Below are 14,515 nucleotides of genomic sequence, written 5' to 3'. Positions count from 1 at the left end.
TCTCTTTTTTCTTTTTCTCTCTTTCTCTCTCTCTCTCTCTCTCTACCTCTCTCTTCTCTCTCTCTCTCTTTCGCTCTTCATCTCTCTCTCTCTCTCTTCTCTCTCTCCTTCTCCCTCTCTCCTGTTTTCCCTCCTCCCTCCCTCCACAAAGCTCCACTCCTCCCTTACCTTCTCTCTCTCTCTGTCTCTCCCTTTTAATCTTTCTCTTGTTCACTTTTGTTCATCACTGTTCAGAATCATTCCATTTCATTTAGCAATGTTCACCTCTGTTCCCTCTTGTTCACCATTTGTTCAATGTTCATTTTTGTTCACTATATGTTCAATGTTCATTCTTGTTCACTAGTGTTCAATTTCGTTCACCTCTGTTCTCTCAGATTCACCAATGTTTACCAGATGTTCACAATTGTTCATTCTTATTCACAAATGTTCACTTTTGTTCACAAATATTTATAAATGTTCACTTTTGTTCACAAATATTTATACATGTTCACTTTTGTTCACAAATCTTTATAAATGTTCACTTTTGTTCACAAATATTTATACATGTTCACTTTTGTTCACAAATCTTTATAAATGTTCACTTTTGTTCACAAATATTCATAAATGTTCAGTCTTATGGTCCTTTTTGTTCACTCATTTTCAAAAATGTTCACTCATTCACAAATATTCACAAATGGTCACCTTTGTTCACAAATGATCACTCCCATTCACATTTGTTCACAATTTGTTCACATTCATATTTGTTCACAAATACTCACAAATCTTCACTTTTGTTCACAATTATTCACAAATACTTATAAATGTTCACTTTTGTTCACATTTATTCACTAATACTCATAAATGTTCAATTTTGTTCACATTTATTCACAAATGTTCACTTTTGTTCACATTTATTCACAAATGTTCACTTTTGTTCACAATTATTCACTAATACTCATAAATGTTCACTTTTGTTCACATTTATTCACTAATACTCATAAATGTTCACTTTTGTTCACATTTATTCACAAATGTTCACTTGTTCACATTTATTCACAAATGTTCACTTTTGTTCACATTTATTCACAAATGTTCACTTTTGTTCACAAATAATCACAATGTTCATACTTGTTCACGAAATGTTCACGCCCATTCACATTTGTTCACTATTTTTCACATTCATAATTTGTTCACCAAAAACTCACAAATCTCACTTTGTCACATTTATTCACAGAATACTTATAAATGTTCACTCTTGTTCACTTTTGTTCACAAATACTAATAATTGTTCACTTTTATTCACAAATGTTCACTTTTGTTCACAATTATTCACAAATACCCACAAATGTTCACTTTTGTTCACTTATGTTCACAATTATTCACAAATACCCACAAATGTTCACTTTTGTTCACAAATACTCATAAATGTTCACTTTTGTTCACAATTATTCACAAATGTTCACTTTTGTTCACATTTATTCACTAATATTCATAAATGTTCACAAATACTCACAAATGTTCACTTTTGTTCACCGTTGACCTCTGCTGACCCCTTCCCTCTGCTTCCCCAACAGCCCCCGGAGAACGACCTGATGCGAGGCAGCGACCGCGTCGTGTCGGAGGCGGAGCTTCGCGTCCGCCGTTCCCTTCAGCGCCTCCACGTACCCGAGTGGATGAAGAACGTCCCCAGCGAGCAGAGTTTCCTCCTGAAGAAGCGGGACGGGTATGGCGGGAGGTCGAGTGTAGGTGGAGGAGCAGTGGGAGGTGGAACGACGGGTGGATGGGCTTCCTACTCGGCCCGTGCGGGGTCTATGACCTCGCTGGGGTCGGTGCGCTCGGCCGGGGGGGGTCAGCTCGGGAGCAAGGTCGTCATACCCACGCGGGTCACTTCGGCGAGGGGCTTGTCCATGACGACGTCGGCCGGGGGAGGGGGTCTGATGACTTCGTCCTACGGCATGGGCTCAATGACGTCGCCGAGCTCCGCCTCTGTCAGCCCCTCCCCGAGCGACAAGATCTCCCTCTTCACCTATCCCTCGGGCCGTTGGAGCTCCTCGAGGCTCAACTCGGGCAACGTCACGCCCACGGGATCCGTCAGGACCCTCGCCACGCCCACCAGCCTGTCCCGCACGCCCTACCTGGGATGGAGGTCGCAGACTTCCCTGGCGAAGTCGCAGACCTCCCTCTCGGGTTCCCAGAGTTCCATCCTGGGATCCTACATGACCCCGGCCGAGAGACTGGCACTCGGGGTCACCTCCTACTCCTTCCTCAAGAGTGACGCCACGAGGAAGAAGGAAGAGGGAGAGGGAGAGGAAAGGGGAGGAGAGAAGGAGAGCGAGGAGCGAGAGGAGAGAGAGGAGCGAGAGAGAAGGGCGAGTGAGCGAGAGTCGGACGAGGACAGAGAGCGAGAGGGCGGCGATGGCAAAGCGGCGAGATCCGAGGTGGACGTCCACTCCTCCATACGAGAAGTGACCTCTGCAATCGTGCACTATTGCAAGGACTCCAGCCCCTCCCCCAGAGCTACGAGAGGTCAGAGGTCACGGCCCGCGCATCCCCCGCCTCCCGTTCCCTCGAGGGGAGGAGGTCAGGACAGGTCAAGATCGCCTTTCGAAGGACAGGAGAGATCCAGGTCACCTATGGAGGGTCAAGACAGGTCGCGATCCCCCATGGAAGGTCAAGACAGGTCAAGTTCAGCGCTGGACGACCAAGAAAGACTGTTCAACCTTGAGAACCAGATCGAGACTCCTAGAAGGTCTCTCACGCCCTTGGAAGGTCAGATGAGGTCAAATTCGCCCCTGGGAGGTCAGATGAGGTCAAATTCGCCCCTGGGAGGCCAGATGAGGTCGAATTCGCCCCGTCGCTTGGTATGGGTTGAAAGTTCCTTCGTGGGCTCACGGCCCATTCACTCTCCCGAGACGCCCACTGCCTCGACTCACGCCCTTACGACGCCCACGCCCACCTCCGACGCCTTGGGTCCGTCCGCGGTCAACGGCGATGGGTCAAACCAGGTCAGGATGGGAGAGGAGGAGACAGTCCCGAGAACCAAAAGTTCCACTCCAGGTGAGTATCTGCTGGCGTGGTGATGACCCGGGATGACCTTGTGAGGGTAAGGTCAGGTCGTGAGATGTGACCCCAGCTGTGGGAAGTGTGTCAGGTTAGGTCGTGAAGACACGAGGTGACCTACAGGTCTATGCAAAGCGGTGTGAGGTCACGCAAAAGGTCAAATCTTGATCTTAAGGTAGCCAATAGAGTGACCCTAAGCTCATATGCCATGTTAGGTCAGAAAATGCTCAGAGATCACCAATAGGTCGATGCAAAGGTCACCTCATGTCACAATAAAAAGGTCCAGCGATAGCAGACAAGGTCATATAACGGCCAGACGAAAGACTGGGTCAGATCTTAAACCAGGTCAAGTTGAGCAGCTTCCAAAGTGGGAGGGGGAGGGGGGGTAATTTTGTTATATATATATATGTTATATATAGAACTATATATTGTAAATACAGTTTATATGAATTAATTTTTGAATTAAGGTTATTGCGTGTATTACCAAATGCTTCCTGTTTATAGTAAAAGTAGAAGTAACTATATATATATATATTGTTACTGGTTCTAGAATACTTGTATACTGTACAAGTTGTTATCATTATTAGTTAATATATTGTCATTGTTAGTATTATTATTACTATTATTTTTATTATTGTTATTATTATTATTATCATCATTTTTCTTGTTATAGTGATGATAATCATCTGTTATGTTGATCGGAATTAATATTTTCATCGTCATTATTATTATTATTATTATTATTATAACTTTCATAAGCTTTTGTGCTAAAACATGCATTTTTGTTAACAAAAATGAAATATAACTGTTTGCAATAAAAAAAAAATAAATGAAATAAAAAGCAAAGTCAAAATGCATTCCCCGCTATGCAAAAAATAATTGTCATGCACATAAATAAAAGAGAAAGAGAGAGAGAGAGAGAGAGAAAATATATATATGAATATATCATCATTTATTATCATCATTCTCGTTATTATCGTGTTTTTACTATTCCGAAGGTGATCTAGAATGGAAAATTTATGAAAATGTCTATTTAAGATAATCAGATAATAACGATGATGATTGTGATAATAATTGTAATAGTTAATTTGATTTAACACGTGTTGACAGTGGCAACCTTGTTATGAATAAAGAATGTTATTTATATCATTATGATATGTAATATTTTTTATTGAAATAAATGTTTTGTATGAATATAGGGTTATATATATATATATTTATATATAGATATATAGATAGATATAGATACACATACACATTTTTTTTCTTTTTGTATTTCTCTCTCTCTTTCTCTCGCCCTCCTTCTCTCACTCTCTCTCTCTCCCTCCCTCTCTCATTCTCTCTCGCCCTCCCTCTTTCATTCTCTCTCTCTTTCTCTCTCTCTCTCATTCTCCCTCCCTCTCTCACTCTCTCTCTTCCTTCCTCTTTCATCCTCTCTCTCTCTCTCTCATTCTCTCTCGCCCTCCCTCTTTCATTCTCTCTCTCTCTCTCTCTCTCATTCTCCCTCCCTCTCTCCCTCCCTCCCTCCCTCTCTCATTCTCTCTCGCCCTCCCTCTTTCATTCTCTCTCTCTCTCTCTCATTCTCTCTCTCCGTCCCCCCTTGTCTCGCCCTCCTTCTCACATTCTCTCTCTCCCTCCCTCTCGCCCTCCCTCTCTCTCTCTTTATATACATACATATATATATACATATACATATATATATATATATATACAATAATATTTTATAAAAATAGGTTTATTTGTGATATAGTATATATTTTATAGATTTGGGTTTTAGTGTGCGGTCAATTACAAACTATAGCGAAGAGGTTTAATGCAGAGTGGCACTATTATTATCATTATTATTTTTCATTTTTTTCTCATAATATCATCAGTGTTTTTATATTTATAGTTAGATTTATAACTCGTTGTGGAATATTATTGTATTGTAAAAAGAAATGTTTTGATGATGATGATAATGATAATAGTAATTTTAATCTAAAAAAAGGGTTTTAGTTATTATTATTTCAATTATTAATATTAATGTTATCATTATTATTATTGATATTATTATTACTATTATTGATATTATTATTATTATTATCATTATTGTTATTATTACTATTTTGATTATTTGTAGAATAAATCGACGCACAAAAAAAATATTATTATATATATTTGAAATTGAAAATATAAATATGCCTATTTGTAATATAAAAGTATTGCTTCTCATGCCCGTTGAAAATATATTAAAGTTTTTTTTTTTTTTTTTTTCTTTTAAAAATTGTAGTTTTTATATGAGTTTCCCCTCCTTTTGGATTTTGGTTCCGTTTTCTATTGCTTTATTTGCTTGAAGTAGAAATTTCGTTTTTTTTTCTTTCTTTGTAAAATTTGCCGAATTTCTATTTAATTTATTATTATTTTATGTGAAAAAAAGATTTCTAATTATCTTGAAAAAAAAAGATTATGAGAATTTGTATGTTCTTTTAACTATCATAGTTATTGTCACTGTCATTATATCTGTCATTGTCATTGTCACTGTCACTCACTGTCATTATCACTATATTTGTCACTGTTACTCATTATCATTATAACTGTCATTATCACTCACTGGTACTGTCATTATCACTGTCTATATCATTATCACTGTCATTGTCACTGTCATTATCCTTGTCACTGTCATTATCATTATCACTGTCATTATCCTTGTCACTGTCATTATCATTGTCACTGTCATTATCACTGTCACTGGTACTGTGATTGTCATTGTCACTGTCATTATCATTGTCACTGTCATTATCACTGTCACTCACTGGTACTGTGATTGTCATTGTCACTGTCATTATCACTGTCACTATGTCACTTACATTTTTGGAAATGATGATAATGAAAAAAAATCAATATCATATTTATTGTTAAACATTTTAATATTAAAATTATTGTTATCATTGTCATTATGACGAATATTATGATCGTGATGATGATGATGATAATAGTAATCAAAGGAATAATGATGATAATGATAATGATTTTGATAATGTGATCAATAACACAATATGATTATTATTATGATAATTTTCATTATTATTAAGATCATTATTATTATTATCATTATTATTGTTATTATCATCATTATCATTGTTATTATTATTATTATTATTATTAGTAGTAGTATTGTTATAATTATTATTGTTATTACTACTACTACAATTACTATGATGATGATAAGGATAATAATGATAGTAAAAAGAATAATGATTATCATTATTACTATTTTCATCATAATTATCACAAAAATATATCTATATCCTTTCTCTCTCTCTCTCTCTCTCTCTCTCTCTCTCTCTCTCTCTCTCTCTCACTCTCTTTCTTTCTCTCTCTCTCTTTCTCTCCCTCCCTCCCTCCCTCTCTCCCCCTCCTCCCCTCTCACTCTCTCACTCTCTCTTTCTCTCCATTCCCGTTCCTCTTACCCTTCCTCTCTCCCCTCTTCACTCATCCTCCACCCCTCATCCTCTCTGCTCCATTCTCTCTCCCTCTATCTCTCTACTCTCTCTGCACGCCTCTCACTAGTTCTCTCGGTTTTCTGTGATCCCCCTCTCTGTCCTCCCCCTCTCTCTCTCCCCTCCCCCCCCTCCACTCTCTCCTATCTCTCTCTCCCTCTCTCTCTCTCTTCTCCACTCTCTCTCACTCACCTCTCTTTCTTTCTCTCTCTCTCTCTCCTCTCCCCCCCACCTCTCTCTCTGCCATCCCGTTCCCCTCCTCCGCCCTCCACTGCCCTCACCATCTCTTTCTCTCCATTCCTCTTTCCCTCTCTCTCTCTCTCTCTCTCTCTCTCGTTCTCTGTCTCTCTCTGTCTCCCCCCTCTCTCTCTCCCTCCCTCCCCCCCCTCTCTCTCTATCTCTCTCCCTCTCTCTCTCTCTCTCTCACTCTCTTTCTTTCTTTCTCTCTCTCTCTCTCTCTCTCTCTCTCTCTCTCTCTCTCTCTCTCTCTCTCTCTCTCTCTCTCTCTCTCTCTCTCTCTCTCTCTCTCTCCGTCTATCTGTCTGTCTCTCTCCCTCCCCCCCTCTCTCTCTCTATCTATCTATCTATCTATCTATTTATTTATCTATCTACCTATCTCCCTCTCCCTCTATATTGTACAGTTTAAACATCATATTATTATGATTATTAAAAATAGATTACTGAATAAGAAACACATGAAATGAAATAAAAAAAGATAACTGAGGGACAGAGATAATGAGAGAGAGAGAGAGAGAGAGAGAGAGAGAGAGAGAGAGAGAGAGAGAGAGAGAGAGAGAGAGAGAGAGAGAGAGAGAGAAAGAGGGACAGAGAGGGAGAAAGAGAGAGAGAGAGAGAGAAGCAAAGAGAAAGAGCTAGCGAGGGAGTGTGTGTCAGAGAGAGAGAGATGATGAGAAAGAGGCAGAGAATAAGAGAGAGAAAGAGAAAGAGGGACAGAGAGGAATAAGAAAGAGGGAATAAGAGAGAGAAAGAGAAAGAGGGACAGAGAGGGAGAAAAAGAGAGAGAGAGTTATGTTAAAGGAAACGGAAACAGAAATAGGAAAAGAAAGGGAGAGGGAAGAAGGGAGGAGAAAGAGAGAGAGAGAAAATAAGACAGTGAGTGAGAGAGAGAGAGAAAATAAGACAGTGAGTGAGAGAGAGAGAGAAATAGAAAGAAAAAAGAGAAAGAGAGAGAGAGAAAGAAAGAGAAATAGAGAGAGACAGAGATAGAGAAATAGAAAGAGAAATAGAGAGAGAGAGAGAAAGAGAAATAGAGAGAGAGGGAGTGAGACAAAGAGAAAGAAAGAAAAAAGAAAGAGAGAAAGAACTTCACAAGAAAATAATTATAATCTCAATATTTCATAGAAAACGGAATGAGTTAGAAAAAGTGTGACGGGTAACTATTGTAAACTCTTTGTATTCCTTTTATTTTCAATATATATGTATCTGCCTATTCATATATACCTGTAAGTGTGTGTGTGTGTGTTTGTGTGTATGTATATATATATATATATATATATATATATATATATATATATATATATATGCACGCTCACACACACGTACACACAGACACACACAAACACACACATGCGCTCGCGCGTACACACACACGTACACACAAAAACGTACACACACTCACATTCACACTCACAGAAACACTCACAGAAACACTCACAGAAACACTCACAGAAACACACACACACACACACACACACACACACACACACACACACACACACACACACACACACACACACACACACACACACACACACACACACACACACACACACACACACACACTCTCTTCATACACCGTAAGTGGTCTTGTTTGTGTACTTATGTACTTATTTATGTGTGTATAATCTATGTTATTTATCTAATTTACAATACACACACATAATATGTGTATATATACAATAGTATACACCACACAACACACAAAATACATATACATATATACAATATACACATATGCTGTATTATATTCAACACACACAGACCACAACACACAAACAGTCGCACACACACCAACCACCACACACCATTTCACACACACCACAACACAACACACACACACGCACACACCACAACACACACACACAACACAACACACCACACACACAACAACACACAACACCACACACAGCTAAACACACACACACACAATACACTCACAAATACTCACACACACATACACAACACATACACTCACACACACCTTACACACAACACACACACACCGTAAGTGTGTCTGTTTGTTGTATTTATGATTATTTTTGTGTATATATCTATGTTAAATATAATATAATTATATATATATAATATATATATATATTATATATTATATATATACAAATATATAGATATATATAATAAGTTTATATATACCATATATAAATCATTTATATACGATTTATATATATATATGGTATATATTTATATATATATATAATATATTATATATATATAGTATAATAAAAGTATATCTATATCTACACATATATTTTTGTTTGGGGGGGGGCTGTATATATTACACACACACACCACACACACACACACACACCACCACATTATAAATAACTATATATATATACTATTAATATATATATATATAGTTAAATATACATATATATAATATATATATCTGAATACATCATATATATATATATGAATATAATATATGATATATATATTATGCATATCTATATGATATATATCAATATCTATATATATCTCTCTCTCTATATAATAATATATATAACATTAATATATACATATAAAATATATATCATATATATATATATAATATACATATATATACGATATATAAATAATCTAAATATATATATAATATATATGTATATATACATATATATATATTATATCTATATAGATATACTATATCATATATATAGTATATACATATATATTATGTCATATGAATAATACTATAATATGTACATATATATAATATATATATATGTAATATATATATATATAATATACATATATATATATATATATATCTATATAACATCATATATAAATCTATATATAATTAACTAGATATAAATTTTTAGTATATATATATATAGCATATATATATAAACATATATATATCTCTTATATAGATATTATATATATGTATATAAATATACAGACTATATAATTGTATACGTATATCTATATATATATACATATAGATACATATATACATATATAATATATAAAAAAATATATATATATATATATCTATATATATAATCTATATATATATATATATTAAATGTTATATATATATAATATATATTATATATATACATATTTATATATATATATAGATATATAATAATATATTATCTTATTTCACAAATATCATAATAAATTATTTATATTAATATATATATACCATATATAAAATCATATCAAATATCACATTAGATATATAGAGAGATTCTATATAATATATATATATATAGATATTATATAATATATATATTATAATATCATATCATAATAATATATTATATATATATTTTATATTATTATAATATGTATTTATAGTCTATCTATCAATATATATATTATACTTATATATATTATACATATATAATATATATACACTATTATATATATATATATATAATATTATATATAAATATATATCAAATCAATTAGATCATATATATTATAAAAAATATATAAATATATATATATATATGGATATCCAATATAGTATATAATATACATCTAGTATCTATATAATATTATATAAATCTATATATATCTATATATATATATATATATCTCAAATAATATATATATAACATATATAATTTTGATATATATATATATATACACACACACACACTCAACTATATACAAATTTTACTTTATCCACATATTTACGCACACAAACACACACACACGCACACACATACCCACACACACACACTCAAACCACACACACACACACACACAACACACCACACCACACACACACACACACAACACAACACACACACACTCACACACACTCAAACACACAACACACACACTTATATATATATTATATATATATATATGAATTCTTGTCATATTCTCTATAAAATATATATATATATATTATATATATAATATATTTATTATATATATATATATATATTGTATAATATATAAATATATATATTTATATATATATGTATATATTTTATATATAGATATATATATTATATATTGAATATACTTAAATCATATATATAATATATAATATATATATATAATGGTATATTATATAAACAATATATCTATATATATCTATATATATAACACAATTTTGTATATATACATCAAATCTATAAAAATATATAGTAATAAATATATATATATATATATATATATATATCTATATAATAATCTATATTTGTATATATATGCATGTTCATACATATATAAACATAGTTAATATCTTATAAATCCATACTAAATTAAATATAACTATATATATATATAACTAAAAATCTATATATCTCTATATATAAATAAATCCACCACCTATGCTTTATATGAAATAAATAATATATATATTTATCTATGTAAAATATAAACTATCACTATACTATTATATATATATGTGTCATAAATAACATCTATATAAATATAATTTCGATAATATCTCCATATATACATATGATATCTATAAATAAATATATATATAAACCAGATCGATAACATATTTATATTATATAATTACATATGTATAAATAGACCAAATATAAATATACAAATATCCAATATAATATATATCACTATATATAGATATAATGTATATATGTGTATCTATATATGTTATTATATAGCATATAATATATAAATAAGTATGTATATGTAATTGTATAAATATGGATATATAAAAAATAATATCATACATTTCATATACATATATATATACATAAACATAAACTATATATATATATAAATAGCTACTATATATATACCTATTACAAATATATAAATATATATATATATAAATATATAAACATATATACTGTCCATAATGTACATATATATATATTGTATATATATATAGATATATACACTATATATAGATATTATTTCATAATATACACACAAATCATATTATATATTTATATATTATAATTATATATGTAATGTATCATCTATATATATAATATATCATACTTTATATATAATTTATTATAGTATTTAGGTTTATATATATATATATATATTATATATTCATATATATATTTATCGTATATATATCTATTATATATATCCATATATATTATTTATTATAAATATATATTATATATACTATATAAAAAATGTCAATATAGACATTATATATTATTACTACATACATATTTATATATAAATATATATGTATATAACAATATATAAAATAGATATATATAAATAAAATATATATAATTATCTTAAAAATATATCTCGATATATATATATAAATATAGCTATTCTATCCTTATATATATATATATGTACACTCTATAATAAACTCAGAATATCACTATAAATCCATCTAAAAATACTCTATATCAAACACGTATCTATAAAAATATATATATATAAAACAATATATATACTGTACATTATATATCTGCAATATTAATACCTATCTATATAAATAAATTTATATATATATCTAATATATATTATATATCTATATATATATATAAAAGCTATATATCTATATATATTACATACCTATATATATATATATAAATAGAAATATATCTATATATTCTATTCTATATATATATCTATCTATATATGAGAGCGAGAAGCGAGAGGCGCTCTCGACGGGAGAGCAGAGAGAGCGATAGAGAGAATTGATAATAGAATACTAGATAGATACGATAAAGATAAATATAAAACTGTATGGATAAGACATCATATATATATATCAATCTATAAATATATCTATACACATATACATCACATACAATATATAGATAAAATACATTTATATATGTATATATATATACAATTTAAATATAAAATCATAAAAATACTAAATCTTTATATATATACCATTCATATAACTCTAACACTATAACTATATCAAATATCACTATAACAACCACACTATCTCACTCTCACACAAACTATGACTCTAACTCATCGTCTGAACTCATCAGCTCACTCAGATAAACTATCTACATATATATAACACACACATCACTATATATAAATCAACTATATACTATCTCTCTATCTCCACTCAACACCCTAGTCCAACAATCCTCCTCTAACACTGACAATAAAATCTATATAAAATATCTATAACTAATACCACACACATCCATCTCTTTACCTATCTCTCACAGAATCTAACAGAAAAAATGAAAATATCAAGTAAAAAAAAATATCTTATATCCCACGCAATAAAACGATCTATCAACCCTATAATCAAAAAATGTATCTATATATATATCTATGTCTATCTAGTATAAATCTCAATCTCTCAATAATATCATAAATAAATATCATAACCCACTAACACCACACTCTTACCCACAAACAAAAAAGATCCATATAAAACCTATAACTCAATGCCATCTAATCAGACACCCTAAACTTAAATCTCAATATATCTATATATATATATCTATATGTATATAGATATTATCTAAAAATCTAAATATATAATAACTCACTCAACCACTCTTACCTCTAATCAATGTAAAATATCTCACTGATCACTCTACTACTTCACAACACACCACACGTCAACTCAAACACCACACAAAAAACACTAAATCATATTATCTATATAAATCTACACCTCACAGCTCCATACCATATCCTCAGTCTAAATCGCCATGTATAAATCAAAATAAAATATAACAATCACTCCAAACAATCACACACTCGAAACACACTATCACACTTTACAGCTCACACACCCACAAACACACACTCACCACAAACTAAAACACACTCTCACCTCACTCTAACTCCTCATAACTCATTTATAACATAGACTAAAAATATCAGACATCTGACACACACTCACTCTGATTATATATTACCATCTATATCATATTCCGTATGATTATAAAAGTTATATATATCTATAAATATCAAAAATCACTAAATAAATAAAATATCACTATAAAATATAAATATCTATATATAATATCTATACTTCTATTATCTAGCTCATTACTCTCATCTCATATCTCTCCTTCTCACTCTAAACCCACTCTAACCCACTCACTCTCACACTCATACACAAACAATCTCTTATCCATCATATATATATCAATCATATGAATCTCAATATACTCTCTGCTTTTAACAACAAACTCCTATTTCTATTGATCAATAACTATCATTCTACAAACTCAAACTCTATCATACATATAATAACTAAATATATTCTCATCATATTCAATCCCTACATATAACCCAATTACATAACACTAAAATTTCTAATTGTATATCTAACCTCTCTCTAAACCACGTAATAATCCCAACTTTACAACCTATAATATATTTAACTAAATATATAAATCTTTAACAATTATTATTAATATATCTATAAATATCTTAAAATAACTCATCTATATAACTCTATCTATCTCACTCTCAATCTATATCTATCAATATATATTATATATGCGTATTGTTACATATATATGCATATTTTAATTTCATAGATAGCCATATCTATTTGAATATATTACCTATAATATATATAATATATATATATATATATAATAATATATAGATATATTTATTTATATATATATGTTTTGGATATAATTAAATAAATAATAGATATAATGAATTTATATATCATATATATATTTATAAGATATATATGTTTAAAAATCAACATATATAAATATATAGATATATTAAAATATATATTATAAATATAAATATATGTATATATAGATACATTGTAGTATATATAGAATCATATATATTATATATAAATATAT

General features: G+C 30.7%; 2 protein-coding genes across 2 annotated transcripts in view; both read left to right on the top strand.

The window, feature by feature from the left end:
- LOC147466583 (uncharacterized) overlaps positions 1-14,515 on the top strand; it is a 411,126-nt gene that overhangs the window by 175,023 nt on the left and 221,588 nt on the right. The gene's annotated exons all lie outside the window — the stretch shown is intronic.
- On the top strand, positions 1,519-3,957 carry LOC122263580 (uncharacterized). The gene has a single exon (XM_086535307.1). The coding sequence runs from the start codon at positions 1,572-1,574 to the stop codon at positions 3,057-3,059; it is 1,488 nt and encodes a 495-aa protein (XP_086391433.1). The 5' UTR covers positions 1,519-1,571; the 3' UTR covers positions 3,060-3,957.

The sequence above is a fragment of the Penaeus japonicus genome, unplaced genomic scaffold (genome assembly GCF_977035675.1).
Source record: "Penaeus japonicus unplaced genomic scaffold, GWHDUDI00000001_assembly GWHDUDI00000043, whole genome shotgun sequence".
Classification (NCBI taxonomy): domain Eukaryota; kingdom Metazoa; phylum Arthropoda; class Malacostraca; order Decapoda; family Penaeidae; genus Penaeus; species Penaeus japonicus.
Note: the sequence above shows the minus strand (reverse complement) of the source record. Positions and strands in the feature narration are given on the sequence as shown.